The 14,290-nt window shown below is 43.7% G+C and overlaps 1 protein-coding gene across 2 annotated transcripts in view; it reads right to left on the bottom strand.

The window, feature by feature from the left end:
* Positions 1–14,290, bottom strand: part of Tmem132d (transmembrane protein 132D) — a 605,099-nt gene that overhangs the window by 319,734 nt on the left and 271,075 nt on the right. Inside the window, exon 3 of one of the 2 annotated variants that reach the window (XM_060382291.1) lies at positions 13,413–13,559. The exons of the other annotated variant lie outside the window; for it this stretch is intronic. Coding sequence (XP_060238274.1) covers positions 13,413–13,559 — 147 coding nt within the window. The remainder of the gene's footprint in view (positions 1–13,412; positions 13,560–14,290) is intronic. 2 annotated transcript variants of the gene reach the window in all.

The following is a 14,290-nucleotide window of genomic DNA, read 5'->3' as shown; positions in this document are numbered from 1 at the left end:
ATTCCACCCTAGACCTCCATTTTGTTCTGTTCCTTGTTATAAGAATGACCCATAAATCAGACACAATGTTCCTTTGTCCAGTGCTGTGTGTCTCTGCGAGGGATCAGCTGACCCACACTCAGTGGGCACCCACACTCAGTGGGCACCCATCTAGTAGCTATTCAATCATGATAATACGTGACTACAGACAAAGCAATCCCAGGGACCATGCCTGATGCCAACTGACCCCACAAGGTGGCTTCTCACGCAGAGGAGGTCCCCACCAATTTCCTCTGCGCATTTTGAAATTGAACCTGATGTGATTGTATTTCATATTGGTATTCTGCGCACAAATGGGAAACCCAGTTTGCTCTGAAGCGATTTTAGGAATTCGGACTACTGGAAAGGAGCTCCTTCACCTTGAAATGGAGACTGAGGTCACCTGGGATCTTATTACCATGGTAGGACAATTGGTTCTACCTTCAAGACAAAGATTAAGTGCCCAGCAGCCACCAGCATTTATTGACCAAAATTTAATTTAAAGAAACAAACCTCATCAAAATAGCAGGCGAGAAAACTCCTAGTGCTGCTGCAGTTAGGGTGGCAGGCTAGAGCTGGGCTCTCGTCCCCTGAACTCTCAAAGCATTTAAATTGGGGCCAGGATGTGGCCTGGTTGTTAGAGTGCTTGTGTAGCCCACAGGAGGCCCTGGGTTTGATCCTTAGCACCCATAAACGGAGCCTGGTAGTGCATGGCTCTGGTCCTCATGCTCAGAAGGTAAAGGGGAGGGTCAGGACTTCAAAATCATCCTCGGATATAAAGGAAGTTTGACGCCAGTTGTGATTACATGAGACTCTGCCTGAATAACAGTAACCCAGTACTTGGCAGCTCAGTGGGTCCCAAGGAGAAGCTGCTATCTATTCATTAAAATTAGATCTAGAAGTTGAATTTAGCTATAGTCGTGAGCTGCATCTCCTCAAGCATCTGGCTTCTTTCAGCACACTTTGAAGTTGGTCATTACTTTTTAATGAATTACTAGTTTATTCCTTTTCCAAGTGTTCACCGTTTGTTTATCCACTTATTATTGATGGACTTTGATTATCTCCACTTAAGCACTATTAAGGAAAAGGAAAATTTACCGAGATAGAAAGAAATCACTGGGGGGCTTGTGGAGACTGAAGCATCAACCAAGGACCATGCATGGACTGAACCTAGGCCCCATCCGTACACAGATGTTCCAGATGGGCAGCTTGGTCTTCATATGGGTTCCCTAGCAAGGGGAGCAGGGGTTGTTTTTGACAAGGACTCTGTTGCATGCTTTTTGATCACTTTCCCCTGGCAGGGCTGCCTTGCCAGGCCACTGAGGAAAATTATGTACTCAGTTCTGATATGTATTGGGGGAGTCCCCTTTTCTGAGGGGGAGGGGAGGAGGATGAAGAAAGAGGAAGGGAGGGTTGGACCAGGAGGAGAGGAGGGGGCTACTATTAGGATGTAAAGTGAATTAATTAATTAATTAAAAAGGAAGAGACCACTGGTTGCCTAGAGTTGGGGTAGACACAAGGACTCAGAACACATAAACAAAAGGGGATTTCTTTACTGAAATGTTATAAAACTGCAGCCATGCCAGGGATAGTGATTCGTGATTGTAATCCACAATATCTGAGTGGCAGAGACAGAAGAACAAGAGTTCAAAGGTCAGTATGGGCTATTTAGTGAGTTGCAAGCTAGCCTGGTATACATAGTGAGTTCCAGGCTAGCCCAGTTTATATAGTGAGATCCTATCTTGAAAGAAAGAAAAAGAGAAAAATGGAAGAAAGAATCTCTGTTTTTCTCTGCCTCTTACTTAAAATGAACAATCAACAACATTTCCCCACACTGGCTCACTGGACAGCAGACTTGAAGTGGGCTAATGTCATGGCACATGATTTATAAGTCAGAACGGAAAGTGAGGCAGGAATGTAAAGTCCCATGCCCTCAGCACCAACTTCTAACCGTACAAGCACAAATGTCACCCAGAACATTCTTGGCACCCATCAGAAAAAAGATTCCTCTACAAACAACCCCTCGGACCCCATCCACACAAGCAGTAAATGAAGCCAGGCAGAAGAATTCCACCAAGTTAAGGTTTCCAGATGCTGTGGCCAGGTGGAGCTTTCCACAGTGGGACTGTGGACAAGCTTCCCTCAATGGATCACACAACTTTTGCTTTATTTCTCAACGTCACTTTGAACCTCTGTTCTCTTCTGACTGGATCCCCAGGTCCCCCAGAAGTGAAATACCCAAATGTGTCGTTGGCTCCATCCAGCTCACTAGAATCCTGGATCAGGGAGTATGGGAGTGAAACTCACAGTGAGGGCCGCTGTAGAGCAACAAGGTGCACTGAGCACTGGAAGGACACAAAGGCAGCTGGGCCTGACTGTGGTGAGGCAGCACTCCTCTCCTCTCTGAGAGAGAGCTGGGCTTCTCAGAAGAAATGCAGAATATGTTCTCCATAGCACATGCATATCACGAGCAACACATATCAGGACCCACACATCAGGACCACATGCATCGGGACCAAAACACATCAGGACTGCATGGATCAGGACTGCATGCATCAGGACCCACACATTAGGACCACACACATCAGGACCAACACACATCAGGACAGCACACCTCAGAACAACAGGCATCAGGCCCAGTGTGATTGCAAAACGTCACGCTCACCAGCAGACCAAAGAAAGCATCCCCTTTCATTTTGCAGTAAGCTCATACAATAGCTGTAGATAAGAAGCCAATACGAGAATAAAGACTTAGCAATATAGAAACATAGACATAGAAGGAGACATAGACACAGGGGAAAGGACCCAGAATTCCAGATCTCAGGAGGCTGCAGCAGGAAGATTTTGAGCTCATACCCAGCCTGGGATACAGGGTGAGAACTTGCCACAAAAATACAAAGAGGAGATGTCTCAGTCAGTAAAGTGCTCAGTGTAGAAACACAGCAACCTGGGTTTGAGCCCCAGTATTGACTTAAAACAAGCCAGGCAGGGTGGTGTGTGCTTTCAGTCCCAGAGCTTGGGAGGAGGTAATGAGTGGACCATTGAGTTTACTCGCGGTCAGCCTACATTACCTGGTGAGCTCTGGCCCTCTGAAAGGCTGTGTCTCACAAAAAACAAAGGTGGACAGTGGCTGAGGATGCCCAAGGTTGATTCCGGCCTCCACACATCCTTTCATAAAAATGTACCCCTCCTCATCCCTCTCCCACACTTTCTGAAAAGATCCAGAAAGAAAACAAAAAGAAAAATGAGGAAAGAGAAGGAGACCTGGGAATAAATCCAAGCATGGGTAATTGTTCTTATAAGGCACGGATGCACACATGTTCTGGAGAAGCATCAAGTTCAAACACTCACAGGATGACAAACAGCAGCTTTTCAGTCTCCTGTGTGTCACACTGGCTGTGACAGAGACTGCAGGAGCTTTGAGTAAGGCAGACACTGAAGAGTATTGTCTTGTCCTGGTTGTCTGGCATTCTGTGAAATCCCAATTCCAGAACAATCTATGTCAGCCATGAGCCACAGCATGGAAATGTCCATGAAAACCTCGGATGAGCCACATAACACAATTAAGGTTGATATTAAGTTATCATTTATGCTACTTTTTTTTTATGTTGTAGCTCTAGGGAGAAAAAAAGTATTTTCTGTTTAGGGCTCCCTGGAGACCTTGTGAGCCTGCAATGGTAGCTTGTGCCCAAACACAGTAACTCACCGTTACCCACCAAAAAAATGATACTAAATAATTTAACTCTAAACATAGTTCCTTGCTTGAAAATGGGAGATATTAAACACCAAATATATGGATGTAATAAAAAGGCAATGCATGGGTAAATTAAGGCAAGGCATGAGTCCCCACCACAAGCTGTAAAAGGGGACTGAGTAAAAGTTGAGGAGTCATAACTACAGCAGCCTGAGGCATAACTTCAAAGAGAGCTGAGCTTATAATTCCCCTTAACTGCGAAAGCCCTGTACATGAGTTCCTGTTGTCTCCTTGCCTTGTCTGTTTCTCATAAGCCAATGCAGAAATGCTTGTATCTGCAGGGCCAAAACAAAGGGCTGTGGTAACTAAATCTGAGGCCCTGTCCATTACTGCACCCCAAGTGTCCCTCACCTGAAGAGGCATCTACTATCTTGGATATTTCCAGGAGTGGTATCTCTACTCACAGACATGGTATCTCTTGCCCTCAAAAGACACCCACATACGGAGCTCTGTACATGAGGTGATGATAAGTAATAAGGTAAGGACTGGGGAAACAGGTCACTCTGGAAAGCACTTGACCCCAGAGCATGAAGACCTAGAGTTATTGATCCCTAGAACCAATGTAAAAGATCTGCATACTGGCTGGTAGAGCCAAGTGTCTCCCTGGGACAAATTGGTCAGCCAACCTAGCCTGTTGGGTGACCCAAGTTCCAATGAGAGATTATATCTCAAAAACTAAGGTAAAAGGAGATGGAAAGGTGGCTCAGAGAGCACGTGCTGTTAAGACCCAGGTCCTAGCACCCAACTGCTGACTAACAACTGTCTGCAACTCCAGTTCCCAGTGAGCTGACACCCTCTTTTGTCCTTTGAAGACACTAAACACACATTTGTGCATGTAGGAAACACTCACAGATGTAATTAAAAAAATAAGGCAATGGGGCCCTGAGGAATGATACTCAGTGTTAATCCCTGACCCCTACCTACATGCATATGTGTACATGCACTTGACACACATGAAGACATGCATACATGTAGGTCTACAGATATATATGAACACATGGAAGAAAAGAGGTAATGCTTTATATGGCTGTGCTGGCTAGTTTTATATCAAGTTAAGTCACTCTCAATGAAGAGAATGCCTCCATCAGATTGGCTTGTGGACAAGTCTGTGGGACATTGTCTTGGTTGATGACTGATGTAGGGCAGCCCAGCCCACTGTGGGCAGTGCCACTCCTGACCTGGTGGTCCTAGGTGCTACAAGAAAGCAGGTTGAACAAGCCATGAGGAGCAATCCAGTAAGCAGCACTCTTCCATGGCCTCTGCATCACCTTGTGCCTCCATTTTCCTGCCTTAACTTCCCTGGTTAGTGGACCATAAACTTTAAGTTCAAATAACCCTTTCCTCTCCAGGTTGTTTTTGGTCTTGGTGTTTTATCACAGCAATATAGTGCAGACTATGATAATGTCATTATTCAAATTTGCTCTTCTTCAAAATCACACTTTCAAGTGAACTGGGTGTTGATAAACATGAGACTAGGCCACCTCTCACCATTGATGACAGACATACCTCTTAACTCAGTTGCTCTCTGATGAACATGTCACCAGTCTAACTTTTTGCTATTTCCAAAAGGCATTATTGTGAACACAGCCCCTGTCTCTCCCACCTATCTCTGTAGCAGACACACCCAGTGCCACCACTGCAGGGCTGTGTGGTGTTGAGTCACAGACCTCTACACAAACATCTCCAGCAGACAGACCCTCTCACAGATCTCCAGTGATGCACAAAACATCACCACTGCCCTCATCACAGGAAAACCCATTTTATTGTTTCCATCCCTTCTCTGCCGATATACACAGGAATTGCGCCATTTGGGAGCACAGGAAACAACTGTATCATGCTATGGTGCTCGGTCCCTAAAGCAGAACCCACTAAACATACTTGGCTGGAAAGTTTCCTGGTGGACTCTGAGTGTAAACAGGTGGAGAGAGCGCCATCCCTGCTCAACACAGGTGTGTTAGTTAGGGTTTCTATTGCTGTGAAGGGACACCATGACCACAGCAACTCTCATAATGGAAAGCATTTAATTAGGGATGGATTACAGTTCAGAGGTTTAGTCTGTCATGGTGGGAAGCATGGTGTCATGCAGGCAGACATGGTGCTGAAGAGGTAGCTGAGAGTTCCACATCTGGATCCATAGGCTGCAGGAAGAGACAATGAGCCACTAGACGTGGCTTGACCTTCTGAAACCTCAAAGCCTGTCCCACTTCCTACAATAAAGCCACACCTACTCCAACAAGGCCACACCACCTACTAGTACCACCCCTTAAAGACCTATGGGGGCCATTTTTACTCAAACCACCACAACAGGCTTTGTGCACTGTTCACCTTGGAGAATTTAAATTCAGACTAAAAAGAAAAGATGCAGCCTAAAGAATTTGAGTATAAGGACAACACTATCCTTGCAGGCATGCTCAATGTATAGTCCTCACGGTTGCTTCCATGCATGTGCACACATGATGTTTTTAGGTCTCAAGACAGTACGAAGAAGAGAGCAGAGAATTCCCTTAGGAGAACCACATAACAACATGAGAATGAAATTCGTTATTTCCTGACTTGTATACTTCATGTGTCCCCTGCCCTCTCTTTTTCCTATTCGTGCTACTCATATACTTCTGGGTTTGGGGTCATCTACTAAAGCATGCTCAGCCTACAAGGGGCCAAATACTTAAAGGAATAACAGACTCTTTCCTACCAGCCATCAAGAGCCAGTTAGTCCTCAGTTGAGGTAGGGGCTCAGGAACCCCTTCCCACTCCATGTTGGGATGTTGACTGGCTCCATCTTTTGCAGACAGCCACAGCTGCCAGGAGTTCATGAGAGCAGCTGCCTTTCATGTCTAAAAGTCAGTTTCTCTATGGTCCTCTCCAACCTCTGGCTCTAAAATCATTCTCCCCTCTTCCATAAAGTTCCCGGAGCTTTTAGGGGAAGAGTATGGTACAGATGTCCCATTTGTGGGCGAGCATTCCACTGACACTTATTCTCTGCACTTTGATCAGCTGCAAGCTTCTCCATTACCCACCTTCCACAATGCAAAGGAACTTCTCTGATGGGGACTGAAAGCTTTACTGATCTACAGACAGAATACATGAATTTAAATGGCAACTTAATTTATACTCAAAATGGCAAATTAAATGAATTTTATACTACGTCCACTGAGCAGAATAATTGTAGATGGTTAACCTCTGGAGCCTTGAGCTACGCTACTGCCACCATTTTAAACTGTACCTTCAAAGATTTTTTTTTTTTATTGCATTCACAGAGCACCATGGCCGGCTCCAACACCCGAGGATAGAATATTCTAATCATATTAATCTAATTAATCTAATCTAATAGAGTCACTTCAACTCAGAAAGTTCTAAGACCTGCCCCACTGTATCACACATTCTTCTCTACTGAGTAATATTTCACCTTCAGGATATGCTACATTCTATTTATCCCACCTTTGGGTTTTAGATTAAGAGTGATCTCCAGCTCTTGATTAGCATAGCGCCCAGCTCTAGGAACATGAACATGCACATGTTCCTTGTAGGTTCTTGTTTTCTGCTCTTTGGGCACCTGTTTAACAGAGGAGTTGTCAACCCTAACTGTCACTCTGTGTGCCGAAACACGTCACTACTGCCATTTTTTCTTGTCATTTTTACATTGAAGTGTGATCAGTTCCCAGGGATTTCTCTTTGTTATTTTTATACATTTCTCATTCCCTTTCTTCAAGTTTCTATTTCCCGGTGCTCTTTATTCCACTACAATGGTTTTGCTTCCTGTAGAAGTCATTCTAGCAAGTGATTTTTTTTTAATCTTTTAACATCCTCTTGACCTGCAGCAGTTTTTTTCTTCCTGCAGGCTTGACTTGTCTTTGTGACATGATGCCAAGTTTGAATTGTTGGGGTCTGTTCTTATTTCTTTCTGGCAGTCATAATTCCTCTGCATCTGTTTGCATGTGTACATGCTCCTGATATGTTTTGTGCCCTGGACTTTACTCATATTCTGCTCCATTATTAAAGAAAAAAAGAAAAAAAAAGGTACAACTGAGATTGGCTGACTCTTGTCTTCTCTAGTGTGTATTTAGAGAGTGTTCCCTGAGTTTTGAGTCCAATGCTCATGTGGGTTTCCATGGTAATGTGACAAGTGATGGCAAGGATGAATGGCAGGACTGCTCAGCACATGTAACCATCCACTGGAATTCCCACCACATTTCTTCTTTGTAAATTACTGAGATGTTTGCTGGTCACTACGCCACCCATGTAACTCTTGTGTGTCAGGCAGAATACAGATTCTGAATTGGGACATTGTCTAGTTTCTGACTTTTCTTGGCTGCCTGCCATAGCCGTGTTATTCTTTCTGATGAGTGAGAGAGATAGAGGTTGGCAGAAGTCTCCAGGAAGGCTGTGCTGAATAAGAAGGTTCTTTCCTGTCACTCTGACTTGATCTACCATGCTGAGGCAATGTTTGGCACTCCTGCGGCTATTTTAATCTATGAGGATATATGCCAGCAGTTCTCAACCTGTGGGTCATGACCCCTCTGTGGGTCAAATGACTCTTTCACAGGAGTCACCTAAGACCATCGGAAAACACAGATATTTACAATTCATAACAGTAGCAAAGTAACAGTTATGAAGTAGCAAAAAAAAATATGCTTGGGGGTCACTACAACATGAGGAACTGTATTAAAGGGTCACAGCATTAGGAAGGTTGAGAAACACTGATATAAGCTGTGAGGGAATAGAGTATGTGAGCATAGTAGGTGCCTGGGAACCTAACACTACCAGGAGGTGCATGCCTGTTCTGGGTGGCCTTCTTTGCTCCTGTTATGTGACTAAGAAACGAATGTCTAGCTTATTCAAGCCTTTCTTATCAGGTTTAAGAAAATTAAACAATCTTATTTAATTGTCTTGCTTAGTTTTATTGCCAACTTGATGCAAGCCTAGAGTCATCCAGAAAGAGGGAACCTCAAGTGAAAAATTGCATTAATCTGATTGTATGGTGGGCATAAGTGGGAGGGATTATATCAGTTGATGATTGATGTAGGAGGGTCCAGGCCACTGAGAACATTGTCATTCCCTAGGCTGTATAAGAAAGCTAGCCCATTCTGGGCTGTATAAGAAAGCTAGCTTCACAGAGTCGGAGAATGAACCAGCAAGTGTCCTCCTCCATAGCTTCTGCATCATGTTCCTGCTTGAGTTCCTGTCCCAGCTTCCTTCAGTTATGGTCTGTGACCTGGGAAGTGTTAGCCAGATAAATCTTTTCCTCCCCAATTTGCTTTTGGTCATGGTGTTTATCACAGAAAACTAGAACATTAATCTTAACAGTTTGATATATATCTGTCAGGCCTCACTTTAGTGTAGCTTCATGAATTCAACCACAGCTATCTGTATCTAAAATAAAAATTAAGTATCAATTACCTCTTTTTTGCAGCTCATTCTATTACTTAAAATATATTTGTTTTAAAATGAAACACATTACCTATAGTAAGTGGAAAATCAGTTCTGCCTGGAATAAGTAGAAGATCATTAAGAGCAAGATTGAATCCTTGTGATGCATGCCTGCCTGCCTGCCTTCCTGTCTATAAGATGTCAAGAAATCAAGACTTCAAAACCACCCAGTCTCCCAAGACAAGAAAGCTGACACCTTACTGGGGTGGAGCTGTGCTGGGGAGAACTCAGAAGTATGCAGGCTGGTATCATTGAAGTTTATTCAAACTTAAGTCTGTATGCCAAGAACATCATTTGCAGATCTGCCATGGGAACCTCTGGAAAACCCCCATCCTTCAGGCTTTATACATATTTATCTAAGTCGGTGTCTAGCCAGCGAGATTCTGAAACTGTAGACTGGGATCTGGGGGCAAAGAGCAATTAGCTATTCTGCTGTGGTTTACAGATCCACGAAGGCAAATCAAAGCAGATCTGATCGCCGAGATAATAGCAGTAAGATGAGACTCTCAGCAAACAAACTTCTTCAAACAAGGAATATGAACTTGAAGCAGATAAGAGATCTTCACTAACTCCCGCCGAGTTCATCGCTGATACGAAAGTGGCTCCTTACCCATGAAATTGCACCTGTCACAGCGACTTCACTTCATTAAGGCGGCTTCCTGATCCGAGCAAGATTATCAGCAACACACAATCTATGACTCTCCAGCTAATGAAGACTGCCTCTCGTGAGCTCCCACAGCTGAGCTCAGAGTTTTAAGATAACAGAGAAATGGCCAGAGAGAAAGAAGGCTGTATAAAGCAAAACAGCCCCTCAAGCCAAACATAATCAAAGCGTCAACTAAATGATTTTCTGATTTCTGATTTTTCTGATTATCCTTGAGGGGGAAAAAAAAAAGAACCTTGCCTTGCTTCTGCACCACCTGAAATAACGGACCAAGGTTTTCTCTTTATTCTACTCTGTGAAGATAGAAGTATAAAATGAAAGGTTTTGAAGGGGGTCAGGGATAACTATTGAAGATGCTAATATGTGGTATCTAATAAAACTATTTTCATTATGTACATTTTGCTAAGTAGAAAACAGACACAGGATGAATAAAACAAATTCCATGCAGATGTTTTACTGCAAAAATTAATTTACATCCAGCCTTTCCTGGCTCCCCAGCTCTGCCTGCAGAAAACCCAGGTGTCAATCTTCTCTGGAGTTTTCCTGCGACAGCATCCACTAAGACAAATATCCTTCTATGTTTTTCTTGAGTAGACTTCTTTTAACTCATAACAGACTACTTCATAAGTGTGTGTTTAGAATTGAATCCTAATGTTAGTAGAGACAGTTGCATTCCAGACTTCATTAATTGAGCAATTATAGGCATCCTTCTGTGTACCGGGCACTTGCTTGGAGGCTGGGGACACTGCTCCAAGGAAGACATGATTCTGACACCAAAGAAGCCTCTGGTCTAGGCTTCTTCATGAAGTTCAGTCAGCCAACCTGTCACATGAGCAACCTGCACTGTTTGTGTCCTATAGACAGTGCACATTATCAAATTGCACACACGTGTCACTAGCATATTATAAACGGATGTTTGATATACTGAGTCCTCACACTTATATAAGGTACTGCATACAGAGGCTCATGCATGCGTACATTTTCATTATCTGTCTGCATAAATATAATCAAGCATGGGACAAGAAAAGGTCTCCAAATGGGTCGCATCATGATGCCATATCCTTCAGAGAAAAATACCTGGGTAGTCTATCCAGAGTCTTGTTTCTTAACGGACAGAGGCTCAGGATAAGAACTGACTGTTCCACACATTAGAGCGCTTACAGGTGACCTAGACTTGTGGTGTACCAGAAGGCCTGAGTTGTCAGAGCTGGAGCAAAGCTGCTTGTACGTTGAGCTGAGGAGCTACCTTCAAAGTGTGCTACTCTTTCCTTCTGTGTCCAAGATAAACTCAGCAAATTGTTACTGAGAATATTCAAAGCATAAAGACAATAAGAAATAACTTATGGTGGTTCAAATCCCTTTGCATCCATGAGCAGCATTACTGTTGCTTTCAGTGAGTCATGAGAGACAGTGAACAATGGCGCAAGAGAAATTGAAGTATATTATCTGGGATCTTTTCCCCCCACTTGTCGCTCCACTTGTGGTAGAGAATAAAAACATTCATCAACCACATCATTTAGCCATCCATTTATCCATCATCCATTCATGGTTCCGCTCATGTAGCCATTCATCTATCTACCAATCAGCCATCATCCTTTCATTCTGTCATCCAGCCATGCATGCATCATCATAACATTCAGGGATATCTTATTCATCCACTATCATTCATCATTCATCCACCATCCATCTATCCATCCATCCGTTATCCTTTATCTATCATCTATCCACCTACATATGTATCATTTACTTTTCTTATGGATGTGGCCAAATGCCCCATAAGATGCACCTTAAGGGAAGAAGGATTTCTTTTGACTCATAACTTAAGTAGAGATCCAGTCCATCTCAGCAGAGAAGGCATGAGTGTGAGGTGGGGCTGGGAATGGCAGCAACATACCTTTAATCCCAGCACTCAGGAGCAGAGGCAGGCAGATCTCTGAGTTGGAAGCCAGCCTGGTCTATAGAATAAGTTCCAGGTGAGCCAGGGTTACACACAGAAACCCTGTCTCAAAAAAAAAAAAAACTCAAATAAATAAAAAAGGAGTGTGAGGTAAGTGGTCACATTGTATCTGCAGTTAGGAAGCATAGGACAAGAAACAGAGCCTCAGGGCCCACCCATAGTAATCTACTTCCTCTCACAACCTCCCAAATCAGGCTACCAGTCGAAGACTTAGTATGAAACTAAGAAAGCTTGTGGTGGGGCACTGCACATTCAAACCACAATACCACGCATCCGTTCACCCATCTATCAAAACAAACTTCCACATCCAAATCACTCTGTTCGTCACGATCCATGTTTACAAGCATCTGTTTATCCATCTTCATATTTGTTGACTACCTGACACAAAGTCACCTTTGTGTCACAACATTGGTGCTCTTTTTGCAAATAGGATCTCTTTTGTGGGTACACTGGGCTGAGGCTATATATAAGACCAAGAAGTTCCTTTGTGTGACCCACTCCTACCTTTCGATCATCCAGGGCAGAACTCAAACACTGACTTCCTCTTTCCTTCTCTTTTTTTTTTTCAGTCAGAAAAAAAAGAAGGGCACATACAAGAGCTGCTGTGGGTGACCCAGATTCTCCCCCAGTTAACATCAGGTAAAGGAGCACAGAGAGGGAATTGAAGCCAAGCTACCCCTAAATTGGTTTCAAGTGCTTTTGTTAATGAACCAAGGGGGTAAGGGCTAAAACAAGACAGTAATAGCCACAAAGCAAGATTCATCACTTTCATATCATGGGAAATAAATGTATTTTCTAAACACTTGAGTTTTGAAATTTAAAACTGCATTCCAGGAACAATGGGCTACCTTCCTCAATTCATCCTTTGAGTTTTGCTCAATTTTTCAGTAATATGAAGAGCCAGAAGAAACCTAAAAGTGACAAGGAAAATGTATGTGACTAGACTAGGAATTCTCTGAAGCCACAAATGAGGTTCCGGGAGAGAGGAATAAATCAAGAATTCCTAAGTCTCCAAGCCGTTCTTTGCCCAGCTGTGAATTGCCTGTTTCTAATTTGGTGGCTATCAGAGGCAGATCCGGGGTTTTAATTTCTCCCTAGGGTGATTCACGATTGCCTGTAATTCCGCAGCAGGTGGCTCACTGTTCCATCAGAAAGCGACCCCCCAACTCTGTGCACAAATACAATCACATTCCTTATGTTGACATTAGTGCTGTAAGTGGGCTGTATACCCTGCCTGTAAAAGAATGAGTGCTCCTGTGTTTAACACATGCAGAAATACGTTGTAAGAGATACCCCACAATTCTGACTCTTCTGATGTGAATTATAAAGAAGTGACAACTTCAGTTACTGTTGGATGCCACTGCATGGAGAGGTCCTTGCAGGTCATAGAGTCCCTGTGGTCCTATGTGAGTCCACTGTGAACAGTACGTGACTGCCCTGACTGTCTGGAAGACTCCACCCATTTTACCTTGAGCCATTAATGACAGACAGCACACACTAAATACAAACTGGAGTCAGTTAGCAAAGCTGGGAGCAATAGGAAGCCACCTTGGCAGAGAATCTGAGTGCAACACAGGCCAGGTGGGACCTACCTCTTGTCTGAGCCAGCCGATTTCTTCTGACAAATGATGACAGCTGGTGCATACTTTCCAGTGTACTCTGAGCTCTGCTTGACATCCCAGATGGAAGGGCTGCTGGCTCTCACCCCAACGATGCTCACTCCTTTCTTAACCTTGGCCCTGTTGGAGACAGGAAGTGTATGTCTGAGACAGCCCTGGGGAAGTCCCCAGGTCCAGGTCAGCAGTGGTGCCGGAAACATGGTGAGCATTTGCACATTGTGGCTTTGCAGGTATGAACTCATGGGGAATTGGATTTAAACACAAATTTGTAACCACCTCCCTATCCATCTGTCCTAGCCCCCCCCACCCTTCAGTTATCCCCACTTCTACAGAAGGAGCTAGTAAAATGTGCTGGCCTTCAGCAAAAATCTGTCACATACAGAAATAGGATGTCTCTATTAATTAAAATACTGCACACAAAACAACAACAATAAAACCTACCTGAAATTCCTCATAGTGAGAAAACTAAATGGGAAATGGATGTGAGGTAAACATACAGAGATAGCATTCCCAATAAGGGAGCGCCCACAGGGACAGGTTCTGAGCAGCAGACTGTATGAACACCCAGCACTACATCTCATTTTCCCAGCGTCTGATTCTGTGTTTGAATTCCACACAGGAAGACTGAGGTTCAGACAGGTGAGCAGATATTCATGGGTCCCTGCACATAGAGACATTGGGCTGAACAGGACTAGCCAACTTCCATGTTTCTGTTCCTTCCTGACATTCTTATCATCTGCATCCCCAGAACCACAGCTTCCATAATCATCATCATCATGGTCATCTTCATCATTATAAGCCCCACCATCATCATCACCACTCCAACTTCCATCATCATCATCTTCCTTCTT

The sequence above is a fragment of the Meriones unguiculatus genome, chromosome 4, assembly GCF_030254825.1.
Source record: "Meriones unguiculatus strain TT.TT164.6M chromosome 4, Bangor_MerUng_6.1, whole genome shotgun sequence".
NCBI lineage: Eukaryota > Metazoa > Chordata > Mammalia > Rodentia > Muridae > Meriones > Meriones unguiculatus.
This window is presented reverse-complemented; position numbering and strand designations above follow the sequence as displayed.